This window comes from Macaca thibetana, chromosome 14 (genome assembly GCF_024542745.1).
Source record: "Macaca thibetana thibetana isolate TM-01 chromosome 14, ASM2454274v1, whole genome shotgun sequence".
NCBI classification, from domain to species: domain Eukaryota; kingdom Metazoa; phylum Chordata; class Mammalia; order Primates; family Cercopithecidae; genus Macaca; species Macaca thibetana.
Window position 1 is genome coordinate 45773532 of NC_065591.1, and position 14438 is coordinate 45787969.

The 14438-nt window shown below is 44.3% G+C and overlaps 2 protein-coding genes across 9 annotated transcripts in view; one reads left to right on the forward strand and one right to left on the reverse strand.

Moving 5' to 3' along the window:
* Positions 1-14438, reverse strand: part of NAV2 (neuron navigator 2) — a 766628-nt gene that overhangs the window by 407516 nt on the left and 344674 nt on the right. For 5 of the 8 annotated variants that reach the window (XR_007719073.1, XM_050755336.1, XM_050755334.1 and 2 more), the window contains exon 1: positions 125-1180. The exons of 2 other annotated variants lie outside the window; for them this stretch is intronic. Coding sequence is in view for 5 of the 6 variants with exons in the window: in XM_050755336.1 (XP_050611293.1) it covers positions 125-391 (267 nt within the window). In the remaining variant the exon portion in view is untranslated. Of the gene's footprint in view, positions 1-124; positions 1248-14438 lie in introns of those variants that run through there. One more of the 8 variants, XM_050755335.1, reaches the window with a different exon arrangement.
* On the forward strand, positions 633-3163 carry LOC126934688 (uncharacterized). The gene has a single exon (XM_050755473.1). It carries the CDS (start codon positions 633-635, stop codon positions 1488-1490), a length of 858 nt encoding a protein of 285 aa, XP_050611430.1. The 3' UTR covers positions 1491-3163.

Genomic DNA, 14438 nt, shown 5'->3' on the forward strand with positions numbered 1-14438 from the left:
AATGGTTCCCTTCCCTGACCACATGGTAGCCCTTTCTCCCATCCAGCCCTTTCTCCCACACCACCCCGAAAGAAATATTCATCCATCCTCCCAGAACAGTACCCCGGCACATGGCACCTCTCACCTGGGTATCGAACCCGTTTTCCACCGAGCCGCTCTTCCGCAGCGGGAGCCCCTCCCCCGCTGGCTCCTGCAGCCCCTGCAGCACCTGCGATTTCAGGGGGATCTGGCTAGGATAGGTGGTCTTGCTCACCTCCACCTTGCTTCCCAACTTCAGGTAGCAGGGCTGGGGGCCGGCCCGGGCCGGGGGCACGTGCAGGATGGGCGCGGCGCTGTGCACGGGTTTGGGCAGTCCCGACTTCATTTTGGAGGCGACCAGGATGGCCGGCATCTTCTCCCGGGGCTTGGGCTTTCCCAGCACGTCCCTGGCAGCGGCGGCGGGGGCGACCGCTAAAGGCAGCGCGGGTAGCAGAGCAGGCGCCGGGCCTTAGCCCACGAGGCGCCCACCACCAGCGGCTGAAAAAAAAATCCCCAGGTCGGGGAACTCGAGGCAATCGGGCGAGCGCGCCTTTGGGGTGCCGGGATGGGAATGGGGGACTGGCCACGGCGCTCAGCGGGTCCCACCTGGACGGATGCTGCAGCCGGGTCTCACACCTCTCCTGGGTGGCCTTTCAAGAGCTCTGGGCGCTCAGGGGCTGCCGCCTCTTGCAAATTTCCTCCTGGGAAACAGAGGCTTGGACGCCCATATTAACTTGTCACTGCATCTCCGAAGTGAGGAGGCCCCTTTGGAAGAGACAGAGGCGGCGGCAACCCACGAGTCCCGCTCCGGAGGCTACGGGTCTGAGCCGGTGAGGGAAAGAGCTAGCAGCCAAGGAAGGAAAGGAGAGAGCAGCGAAAGAAGGAGAGAAGGGCGCACTGGTCCCAAGACGTCTCCACCGAGAGGCAGCTGCTGCCCTGCTCGCGAGCACCGCAGTGTCACCCGCGACGCAGCAGAGGTGCGGCGAGAGCCCCCGAAAGGTCTCTCTTGGCGTGACAGTCACCGCTGCCCAGAAGGCCCCCGTACTGAGAGCACCTTAGCGCCTGCGGGTCTGCACATGCTCCGTGCGCTAGAGCGCAGCAAGGCTGTGGCCGTGGGGCGCGGGCGCTGGGACGCGCGGCTGGCGGGCCGGGCAGGGCTGCGCTCGGGAGCGGCCGCCGCGCTTCCCGGGAAGGCTGCGCTGGCTGCGGGGCTCAGCACAGGGGAGGACAGGCTGCGGCCGGCGCGGCTGCGGCGCGCGCTGACAGCCGGGGCCGCCCCGGCGCGCCCATTGGTCCACGGTGCACCAATCAGTGGCCGCGGCTCTCACTGCAAAGAGGGCGTGGCCTCAACTCTGGCCGCCGCCGAAACTCTGGGGCCGCGCTTGGCAGCGAGTACAAAGCGGGCTGGTGGCCGCTCTGCGGCACTGCTCCGGCCGCGCGCCTCCCGGGGGCCCACACCCCCGCGTCCCTAAAACCCTCATTTTGAAAAATGCCCTTTCGAACGCAATCGCCCGCCCCAGAGCCACGCGGGCACGGCTCTAGGGAAGTTTGTTTCCTTTTTCAAATTGCTCCGGTCACCTTAACGGTTTGAGTCTTCCGGAGTCACGCCCGCAGCCTCGCTGCCCCCATCTGGCTTGGGCAGGGCCGAAGCTCGTCTCCCGCGTTAAGAGCGCGCCAGCCATTTCTCTGCCTGCTCTTCCAGGCGGGCCGGGCGGGGGGCCTCCCAACGGCTTCCTCTCCAGTTTTCAAAGGCTGCACATTTCACTTAACTATTTGAAGTATTTATAGGCAAATACAATACGCAGGGAAGCTTCCCGCCCCGAGACAGCTCCTCCACGCAACCTACCACAGACTCTGTAATTAGAGTGGCCTGAGGAAGCCGGGAGAGGCTTCATGACCCCGGCAGGCTCTGGCCAAACCTTGCTGCGTTTCATGGAGCTCCTCCCTGTCCGCGCCTGGGACGCACTGGCCCCAACAGGTTCATCGACTCGAATTCGCTGTTTGGGTTGCTCTGTGGTTTCCTCGCTGACTCAAAGTGTATGAGAGTAAGAAGGAAACTGAGAGATGATCAGGCAGGTCAGACTTCGCGATTTATGAATGAGGAGCCTCCCATCCCGTAGAACTGCTTGGATTAGAATTGGGCAAGTTCTTTAAGCTTACATGCATCCTTATAAAGCTTCTGTTTTCACATGTAGTAAGGTGGAGGTTTGACTACATTTACCTAATGAGCTGCTGTTTGGATTAAATGAGATGGTTGGTGCATGACAGTCATTTAGCACAAGTACCTGGCAATGTAGGAGACCAATAAAAGCTGGGTTTTATTTTCCCTGTTGTTGAATTACTGCTGCTTTCCCCCAAAGTCATCTCTGTTAATAAACTATTTGTCTTTTTTCTTTGTTTCCAGGATACAGGTTTTCACTTTGTGCCTGCCCTATAGCCTGATCTTCAGTGCTGCTAGCATTGATTTAGAATAACTCAGATGCTATTAACTGAATATGTCCCCCTGGAATTCATGTTAAACCCCTAATCCCCCATGTGATGGTATTAGGAGGTGGGGAACTTTAGGAGGTAATAAGGTGAAGACAGTGGAGCCCTCATGATGAGATTAGCACCCTTATTAGAAGAGACAGGAGAGAGATGCTTGCTTTCTGCCTTGTGAGGACACGGAAGGCAGTCTTCTGTAGACCAGTAAGAGGGCCCTTACCAAGAACCTGATACCATGTTGGCATCCTAGTCTCAGACTTCCAGGCTCTGGTAGTGCAAGAAATAAATGTTTGTTGTTTAAGCCATCCTGTTTATGGCATTTTTGTTATAGTGGCCCAAAGTGACAAAGATCTCAGACCAGAGGAAACATCAAAGTCTTAACCTCTGAAGTATTAAGAAATGAGAAGGCACCTTCTTAGCCATTCTAGGTAGCAACTTTCTACTCTAGTTAGGCTGAAATGTATGGCCCTGTCTATGTCTGTTTCAGTTATCTTCTCTCTCTCTGAAATCAAGTCACACATGATTCATGCTATTTACTTAACACTTTGCCCTTTGCCATCTGATGCCACCTCCCTTACTGTTGTCTACCATTATTTATCCTGTTATTTATTGTTTCATGCATTTGTTTTCTTCTTAGAGAATACACTTCTTGGAATTAGGAGCTGTGTTTTAACTTTCTTTAGATCTTCTCAGTATGGAGCATAAAGCTGGACAGAATAGCTACCCCAAATTTTTATTGAATGAATGATTGAATGATGCTAGCATCAACCCTCAAGAAGGAGAGATTGTCTTTTAGATTTGGGAACAAAAGGACATATGAAATATTATGCTATTAACCTTGGGACTCTTCTGCATGCCCTGAATTCTAGTTCCAACCAGTGTACCAAGAGTTGTGGAAAGATACCACAATCTTCAGCTTCTAAAGATCAGGGAGATATTCCAAAGTATTCCCATGGCCCTAATGCAGTGGTTCTCAAAGTGTGGTCCCTGGAGCTGCAGGAGAATTACCTGGAAACTTGTTTGAAAACCCCACCCTAGACCTATTGAATCAAAAGCTCTGGGGATGGGGCCCAGCAATCTGTATTTCAACAGTGTTCAACCTAGTGATTATGATGCGTACTAAAGCTTGAGATCTTCTGCCCTAATGAATATATCATGCTTTCAGTGCACCTCCAGAACTTCTTAAACCTTAATATGCATAAGAATCACTGGGGATCTTGCTAAAATACAGATTCAGATTCACTTGGTCTAGAACGGGGCTGAGATTCTGCTTTCTGAATAAGTTATCATGTGATGCCCATGCTGGTGTTCTAAAGATCATGCTTTGAGTAGCAAGGTTAAACCACAGACAGCAGGAGGGTTTCGTCTTAAGGGTCATCTACTGAAAAGGATCTCAGAGTGCATCCATCTAGTTGGAAACAGCCGCCTGATGACTTGATAATGTCTGCTATGGGTATAGAATTGGAAATAGTGCAATACATGTTATGTATTTGCCATCTTTGGTTTCCTGTTTAAATTGTATTTACTGCCAAGGTTATTTTGGGGTTCTGAGACCCTCAAATATGCACAAATATGAAAAACAGTATTTCTTTTAAAGTATTTCTAATGTTCTAGGATTGGTAAACATGAGCATTTCCCTTAACCCTGTGTGGTTTATATAACGAAAGTCTGATAATTCTTCATTTTTCTTGATGAAAGATCTTTCACTTGAGGACAAGTGAATCTTTTAGTCTGTTTCCAAATTTCTTTCTTTTCCTGCCTCTTCTTCCCTTTAGTAATTCTATTTGCTTTTTCCTGGAACATTATTTATCTCTCTCTCTCTCTCTTTTTTTTTTTTTTTGACGGAGTTTTGCTCTAATTTCCCAGACTGGAGGCTGAAGGCTGGAGTGCAATGGTGCAATCTTGGCTCACTGCAACCTCCGCCTCCCAGTAGCTGGGATTACAGGCGCATGCCACCACACCCGGCTAATTTTTGTATTTTTAGTAGAGACGGGGTTTCATCATATTGGTCAAACTGGTCTCGAACTCCTGACCTCAGGTGATCCGCCCACCTCGGCCTCCCAAAGATTTAGCTCTTTTATATATATATATATACACACACACACACACACATATACATACATATATATATAATTTTTTTTTTTTTTTTGAGACGGAGTCTTGCTCTGTCGCCGGGGCTGGAGTGCAGTGGCGCGATCTCAGATCACTGCAAGCTCCGCCTCCTGGGTACACCCTATTCTCCTGCCTCAGCCTCCCGAGTAGCTGGGACTATGGCACACGCAACCACGCCCAGCTAATTTTTTGTATTTTTAGTAGAGACGGGGTTTCACCATGTTAGCCAGGATGGGCTCGACCTCCTGACCTAGTGATCCGCCCACCTCGGCCTCCCAAGTGCTGCGATTACAGGCGTGAGCCACCACGCCCGGCCCTGTCTCCTTTTATATATTTTCTATAAACTTTCATTTTTCTTATTTAAAGCAAAATAATTTATCATACTAACCAGACAAGGGTGGTGGCGGGGGGCAAGGGAAAGCTATTTTTTCCCCTAGGATAAATGAGATAATTATAAATTTCTTACTTAAATAAGATAATCTCAAATTATAAAAATGGCCTATAAGTTTACTCCTTCCACATTGATATTGTATTAACATGAAAAAAGTTATTTCAAATCAATGTTTTGCAAGCATTGGTAACTAACTGGAAGTCACTGGTTCAGAGAATGGCACTGATTCAGAGAATGGCAAGCTGCTCTGGAAAGAAAATACTATCCAGGTTTTAAAATAACTTTTTTTACTATATGCACTATGGACAAGTATGCCAAGCTGAAATGACCCACCATTTTAAATTCCAACTTTGACACCATTCTTTATTTTTCTTCTGGCTTGGAACTTGCACAGTCACACAAATGTCAGTTGTGGGCCAAACTGAAACATATTATCAAAGCTCTCAGGACCACTGAATCATCCTAAGAGACTGGACAGTTCCCTGGTTCCAAGAGCCATCCTCAGATCAGGAAGTGCCAGCTGAGCCCCTCTCTGATCCTCAACATCAGCCACTTGTGATGAGTTGAGTGTGAATTGGGCTTCAGAGCTGACCTGCGAGTGACCAGTTCCATCAACCCATCCTTCATCTTAGTTAAAGACCCCTGTTGGCCTGACCTCCCAAGAAGACAGTCCCGTGAAGAGCCTGGAACATCTAAGCCCCAGCCTGTCACCAAAACATGCAGGGATCTCGGGGGGAAAAGTCTACAGCCTTTTGGAGACCCTAGATTACACATGATGAGGGGAAACGTTGCAAAGTTTCTTGAATAATATAAAAAGCAAAATATGAGTTTATTTGGGAGTAAAAAAATGCACTTTTCCTTAATTTTCTACAAATGGGTTGGCAACTTATGAGACATCTCAGAGATGGCACAAAGGCTCACCTTTTAGTAGTGGCTGAGTTGAGAGGTCACCCATCTCATACTGCAAAGAATTGAGGTAAGAACCTTAAGATATCTCTTTAGAAAGTCTGCTCATCTACTCATCCTATCAGTGACCCACTTCCAATCTCAAACTTTCTTCCAGATGGGTCTGTGTGCAAATCAGTATGCACAATGGTAGCCTCTGGGGCTTTTTTTCTGAGAACCAAAGGCTGAGGGTTCCCCTACTTGCAGAGGCTAGAGTGTGAGGGGTATGTATGTGTGTGTGTGTGTGTTTACAGGCATTTGAGTCAATGACACACACTAAATGTCAAATAAATACAGTCACGCACTGCATAATGGTGTTTTGGTCAATGACTGACTGCATATAATGATGGTGGTCCTGTAAGATTATAAGGAAGCTGAAAAATTACTATTGCCTAGTAACATAGTAGCAGTCATAACATTGTAATGTGACACATTACACTGTACATTACCATGTACAGTGCCTAATACTTTATATAGTAGATGATAAATACTTGATAACAAATTACTATGTTATGGGTTCAGGTATTTACTATACTATTCATTGTTATGTTAGACTGTATTCTTTCTACCTAAAAACATTAACTGTAAAACAGTCTCAGACAGGTCCTTCAGGAGGTATTCCAGAAGGCATTGTTAGCATAGGAGATGACAGCTCCATATGTGTTTTTGCCCATGAAGACCTTCCAGAGGGACAATATGTGGAGGTGGAAAACAGTGATATTGGCCCTGTTTAGGCCTAGGCTAATGTGTCTGTTCATGTCTTCATTTTTAATTTTAAGAAGTTGAAAAAGTTAAAAAAAAACTAATAGAAAAAAGCTTATAAAGATATAAAGAAAATATTTTTGTATAACTGTACAATGTGTTTGTGTTTTAAGCTAAGTGTTATTTCAAGAGTCAAAAAGTCAAAAAATTTAAAAGTTTATAAAGTAAAAAAGTTACAGTTAACTAAGGTTAACTTATTGAAGAAAAAAATATTTTTAATAAATTTAGTGTAGCCTAAGTGTACAATGTTAATAAATTCTGCAGTAGTATACAGTAATGTCCTAGGCCCTTACATTCTCTCACCACTCACTCACTGACTTACCCAGAGCAACTTCCAGTCCTACAAGTTCCATTCATGGTAAATGCCCTATCTAAGTACACCATTTAAAAAAATCTTTTATACTATATTTTTACTGTACCTTTTCTATGTTTAGATACACAAATACCATTGTGCTACAATTGCCTATTGTAATTAGTACATCAACATGCTATACAGGCTTGTAGCCTAGAAGCAATAGGCTATAGAATATAGCCTAAGTGTGTAGTAGGCTATCCCATCTAGGTTTGTGAAAATGTACTCTATGATGTCTGTACAACAACAAAAAAGTCTAAAGACTCATTTCTCAGAACATAACCCTATTATTAAGCAATGCATGACTGCAGGTAGCAAACCATTGATTAATCAGTGGCTCAATAATTAATAGAAGGAATAAATTGTTTGCAAGCCATCTATGTGCCTGACTTTGGGCATTATGATGGAGAGCAGATAAGGATAAGTTATTGCTCTCTGCTCTCAAGTTTCAAAGAAGGATGTAGCTGCTGTTTCTCAGCCTGAGAATTGTCCTTTCTCACAACTGAAAAACAGAAACAACTCACAATCTAGTAGGGAAACCAAACAGGGAAATAAATGAATGACAAACAATATAACCAATACTCCAATAGAGAGAGCACGAAATATACAATGATAAACCAGTCACGAAGGAGGGTCAACTATTTGTGGGGTTATCAGCTATGATGATTAATTTGATTTTCTAACAAAAAACCTTAAGTAGTAGAATTTTTTTGCTTTTACCCTTAGTGTTGAAACTCTAAGAGGTATGTTCCACTCTCCTACTTCTATAAGTTAAGTCTAGGAAACATTCCTTTGTTTACATCTTGCCTCATCCCACAAAGGATTAGAGGAAATGCTATATTCAATAAAACAATGGCTAAGTATAATGTAATAGAAGAAAAGGATTCTTATTTAAAACTTAGACTGTGACTACTTTCACCTTCTATAGGTGGGAGAAGGCTGTGTAAATTAATCATATCAGTGGAAATATAAATCATATATCACTTCCTTCCATACTCAGGCACTAATATTTATTAGTGGCAAGTCTGAGATTTCAAAGTCTGCCAGTTCTAAGCTGCTCAAGAGGTCCTCTGAGTATATGGTCTTACAGATACATTAGTGAGCATTTGGATATGTGAAGTTCAGCCTAGAGTTCAGGGGTCATGCTATATTGTCGTCTATAATAAGTGAGAAAAATTCCATTTCCTGGGAGCAGTGCAATATGAAGGGCTCCCAAAAAATGGAGTAGCCAGAGCAGTGTGAAGAGCCTACTGAGGAGGACAAAAAACACAGACAAAAGTGCCCAAGTAAAACCCATTTATTTTCCCAAAATAGCAACAAAGCCTGCTGTGATACCAAATACTTGGAGTGACTTGATTTTTCTTTAGGTGAGGGAACATTAATTTAATTTTATTTTTTTTAAAGAGTTGAGTTTTGAATTTGGGGTTGTTTTGGCACAGAAGGAAGAGATCAGAGAAAAGAGATAGGAAAGAGTGAGATCCTAAGTTTAATGGGAGCAGAAATGCAGTCAGGGATGGCCACGAGAATGAAATTGTGCCTCTTCCCCATCACCCTTGCTCCTCATTCAGTGATTTGCAGAATCCTAGACAGACAGGGAATTGGATTTCCTGTTGCATGTGAGATAGAATGACCAGGCAAATTTAATTAAGAATGTCTTCTGACAAGGAGCTGGGACCAGGAAAACTGTAAATAAAAGATGAGTATCAATTATATGTGTGGGCAAAGAGGTCAAATAGGGAGAGGGAAATCAAAATGTCTGGATTCTCCAGTCCAAACAGTTAGCTCTAGCTGGTATTTTGGAGTGAGCACCACCTAGGGCTTTACCTGCAAAAAGTAAAGATGAGACTGAGATGAGTATGTTCAGATTCTAGGCTGGATCTGACATGCAAGTTTTGTTTGTTTGTTTGTCTGTCTGCTTGCTACGTTTAATTCTCCACCCACGTTTTCACTATTACAGAAGATTTATTTATTTATTTATTTATTTATTTCGACCAATTGAGGTCTAGTTAATTCAGTTTCAAATTGATATTTAAAAATTATTTCTTGTTTTGTATTATCTATTCTTCCCACACATATGAGTAGGCAACCAAAGTTGACCCAATAATAATGATGATGTTGATGAGAACTGTAATTTATGAAGCTATTCTTCTTATGTGCCAGGGACTAAGGTAAGCATTTTACATACATGATCTCTCATGGTCACAACAATTTCATGAGGTAGATAGTTATTCTCATTTTTATTTTACAAAAGAGAAAAATGAGGCCCAGAGAGGTTTGAGTATCTTACTTAAGATCCCACTGCCAATTAAGTAGAAGAGCAGGGCTTGACTCCAGTGCCTGGACTCTGGACACTAGAGAGTATGCTATCAAAGGAGTAGCCATCATAATGATAAGCATGGAAATGATAATGTAACTCCCTGTTTCTGATATGGTTAAGATCTGCCTTATATATAGCATTTAAATGAATACCCACAGCACTCCTCTGTGGTGGCAGAATGAGTCCATTTTAAGTTGAGGAAATGGGTGGAAAGGTTTGGTAGTCACCCAGTTTGCTGATGACAGTGGTCTTAATAATAAGGCAAGGAAAGATCACCAGTTACAGGGGTGGTCTTTGCATGATATTCATGCTCTGAGACAGGGCTGCCTGCTATGTTCATCTGGAGGCAAAGACAACTTGGACCAGTACTCCTTAAACAAGAAGCCTAAAAATCACCCAGGCTGCTTGTTAAAGATACATACCCGCTCCCACCCTCCCACCCTCCCCACCCCCCCAAAAAAAACCAGACCTAGAATTCTGAGGCTGTGAGTCTGCATTTGAAACAAGCAATGAAGTTCCTCTGAATTAATGGTCCTCCCCTTTGCTTTGCATCCTTGGCTTTACATTAGAGTCACCTGGGAAGTCCACACACTAAGGCTGTCCAGGTCCCACCCTGGACCAATGAAATCAGATTCTGGGAGTGGGGCACAGGCAGTAGAATGTTGAGAAAGCTCTCTGGGTACAGAAGAATTGAAAAACACGGTTTTATGAAATGCTACAAAGGCTTTGCTCTCACAACACTTTTCAGTGGGGGATTACTGAGGCAATAATCTGGATAATTTCAATCTATGTTAACAGCCAATCTGGAAAAATCCAGGCCTTCTATTACTTTCTGAGTGAGATTTCCTTGTTGACAGAAACACTCAGCCAGTCCAGCTGCCCATGCAGCCCAAATACAGCCAGATAATCCCCCAAATGCCACCTCAACTCCAGCACTGCGGGTAGCATCAGGCAGCCTGACCCTTACTCGTTACTCTACCCGTTGCTCCTGCAGGGCCACCAGGCACTGAGCTGTGATGCTCCCCACCTCCCCACGGCTCTCTCAACACATTTCCTCTTTTGGTTACTGCTGTCATCCTGGAAGCCTTCATGCCTACCCTCTGACTCTGCCCCAGGCATGGAGCCTGGTGAGCCTCAGATGGAAGAGGCGCTCCTGGTCAATGTCTGACCTCCAGGAAGAGGCCCAGTGCCCAGGGTTTAGGACTCTGAGAGGAGGATTTGGAGCAGAGTTAACTCATGAAGGTCTGTGCTAATAAAAGGATGTGTTGGCCTAAAAAAACCTCAACAGTGGATAATTTTTAAAAAATTAGAGCTTTGGTGTGCATTTTGTAATTTAAAAAATATTATTTTCTTTATTATTTATATATGTTAGCCTACTGTTAAAATTATTTTGCTAATATATTTACGTGTGTGTACATATGTACAAATAAATATGTTTATAAAGATAAGGAAAAAGAAGGAAGGAATCATGTCAAATTGTTAACAGCAGTTCTTTCTGAGGGGTAAATTAGGGACTATTGATTTCTTATTTTATATCATTATTTTTAAAAGTTGGAATTATGAGTGGTTTTAACTTACTTTTCCATGGGATTTCCTTTATTTTTCAAATAAATTTCCTCATTTGTTTTAACCTTTTATTTATTCAAGGGACACATCATTATTATTATTATTATTATTATTATTATTATTATTTTGAGACAGAGTCCTGCTCTATCACTCAGGCTGAAGTGCGGTGGCACCATCCCGGCTCACTGCAACCTCCTTCTTCCAGACTCAAGCAGTTCTCCTGCCTCAGCCTCCCATGTGGTTAGGACTACAGGCATGCACCACTGTGCCAGCTAATTTTTGTATTTTTCATAGAGACAGGGTTTCACCATGTTGCCCAGGCTGGTCTCTTAACTCCTGGGCTCAAGCAATCTGGTCGCCTTGGCCTCGCAAAGTACTGTGATTTCAGGTGTGTGTGCTCGGCCTCAAAGGACACTTATTAAGCCCTGCTGTGAACCAAGCCCTGTGCAAATGTTGGTGATATGGAAGTGCAGAAATCTCTGCCCTCTCCTTTTTCAGGCAGGATAATTGAGCTCCTTCTTCCAAACTAATAAACAAAATATATGTTAGCAACCAAAAAGTAAAAATCCAGTTCTAGTTAAAGGGAGGTTATCTGTATAACAAAGTCACTGACAAGTGGGCTCCCTTCTGACACAACTAGAAACCATTACCCCAGAAATTCCGTCTACTCTCCCTTCCTTCCAGGGAAGTGGCTCCCACAGAATCATTCTGTACAGAAGTGCCAAGACCACCCCTGAGCAGAAGGACTAGGAAATCAATTCTTTTCTGACTGATCTATCAACTTGCCTCTACAACCAATGATGTTGGTGGCCTCAAGACAGTCTTCTTCGGGCAGAGAGAAGACGGAGAGGAAAATGGGATGCCAGAAATGAACCCTGCAGGGCACATGTAAAAGGGAATTCTAGTTAACACTACCCCTTGGCTGAGCTCAAGGATGGTCGAAAAGCTGTCAACAAAACAGAGACACCCATGAGGATCTTTTGGGCCCTGAGAGCATTTGAAGCTGTGTGAAGATTTGAGACCATAAACAGCTGCATTGATTTCCGTTCCCTCTCCAAATCCAAGGCAAATAAAACCTCAGAGCTTCACGGGTGGAAAAAAACAAAATACACAGGAATTGTCTCTTATTTTTTGGCTTAGAAAGATATTGTTTTATAAACAGTGGGGCAAGACACTATTAAATTGCTTTCAAAAAAATTGCCTGGCAACTTTCTTGAAGCTCCACATTGCACAAGAATTTTAGACATTCACACACATTTATCAGAATTTTCTTTTCAAGGCAGTCTGGAAGTGCCTCAAATATGAACCAAACAAAGTTAGTCTCCCTAAGGTTGCAGTGAAAACTATTAAGCATCATCATCATCCTGGCTTCATTTCCACAAAGTCCATCTTTTCAAACATCAAATGTTGAATTAACTCCCATTCAGAATCATTTGCTTGTTAGGGTCTTATCCTTCCCAACGGGGACCACGAAGGGCTGATTTGGGGATGCAGAATCCAGTTTTCAAAGGCGGCTGGCTGACAAGCCTGATTTCCTGCTGAGTTATCAAAGGCAGGCTTCTAGAATCCCCTCCCATGACCGTGACCATTTGAGCGCTTTCCTTGCCTTTGATCCTTTATTCTTGACTTTCAGTCCTGTCTGGTCTCCACGACCCCATTTTCTTCTGCTTTCCCTACAGGAGAAACTCTGGCAGACCCCCCGCCAACCCCCAACCCCTTAGATAGTTTATTACCAGGTTCCTTTCTAAGTGGGGTGAAGGAGAACACGGAGGCTGGATATGGCAGACTTCACTGTGGTGCCTGGCTTCACTCCTTATTGACTGATTGAGCCAAAGGTCTTCTCACTTCTCTGATCCCCAGTTTCTTCAACAGTAAAATGGGAATGATGACAACTATTTCACAAAGTTGTTGTGAGGATTTGAGATAATGGAGACAGAGGACCAGGTGTAAGTCTAGAACCTTATAAGTGCTATACTCATTCATTCATTCAAATAGTGTTTTATATTGCTACCAAATGCTGGGCAACATGCCAGTCACTGGTGATAAAATGTTAGTAAGAATCAAAATTCTTTTTTTGTGGAGCTTCCTTCCTTTCCAGGGAAATTGTATATAACCACATCACTGAATGTATAATTACTAAGTGAGGCAAGTGCTATGTTAGCAGGTAAGGAATCTTAGACCCCTTTAGATGTTTGGGGCCAGGATCTGAAAGGCAAAGAGGGTGACCAGGAAAGAATAGGGCTTTTGCTCCTGTCTGCCAGTGTGCTTGGGGTGGAGGTATGGGCATTGAGGGGTAAAAAACTGGGTCCCCAACCCCACACTTCTTTGTATAGGGTAAGAGATAATGTCAGGGTTTTGGTTGCTCTTTTGGAAGCTGTTTAGTGAAGTAGAGTCTCATAGATGTGCATGCTTGGTTGATTGTGTGATCTTGGCCCAGTCACTTAACCACCCTGAGCCTCAGTTCCTTACCTCTGTTGGTGATAAGGCCCACCTCCTGGATTTAGGGGGAAGATTAAAGAGAGGCAGTGGAGCTTAGCGGTTAAAAGGATGACTTTGGAATTTGACTGCATACATGTGACTGCATGGGTCTGAACTGTGCCACTTACTAGCAGTGTGGCTTTGGACAAGTTACTTAATCTCTCTGTGCTTCAGGTTTCTCATCTGTAAAACAGGGTTTGTAACAGTCCTTTCCTCATAGGGTTGTTGGAATGATTAAATGAATATAGATAAAACACTAAACCAGTGACTAACACATGGCCACTGCTACCATTATGATTACCATATTTTCTGGCACACATTAAGTATTCAAGCCACAGTTCCTCTCCCACCTACCTTAGGGCCACTGCATGATCCCTTGCCATGGGTATATCTGAATGTGTGGAGATTTCCATTGCTAAGACACTAAGTGAAGGCCCAGAATCTGAGGCTGTGAGCCCACTGGGGATTCCTGTCCCTCTGGCTCACAGGGATCCTCCAGCATCTTGGGGAAGAGATCTGTATGTGCAGAACTGGGGCATCCAGAATGGAGCAGGCAGGAAAAGGAAGCTAGAGAGTATGTGATGGAAGCTCTCTGTAGACACTTTCCTTGCAGTTCTGCAGGCTAGGAGAGGCACAGAGGGGCTCAACCTTTCTCATGGCAGTCCTGGACCACATCTGTCCACATCTGGCCTCTTGCCTAACTAACTTGGTTCATAAGGAAATACATGGTCAGACTGAGTGTCTGTTTTCTCCAAGTCATCTATTCAAGGCGCTGCACTACTCTTCTGCTATGGAGTATTACGTATGGGATAAAAGCAGATCCCTACCCCTCATCACCATAGCTGATTTTGTCCCAAATATATGAGGTGCCCAAGGCAATCATTTCCAAGTGAGATGCCTTTTCTTGGAAAACAGGCTTTGCTTTCAGTGACCACCTCTCATAATGGTATCTTTCTGACTGTTCAAAATCCATAAGTAAAATCAACATACCAGGATCAGCACAGGTGCCGTGG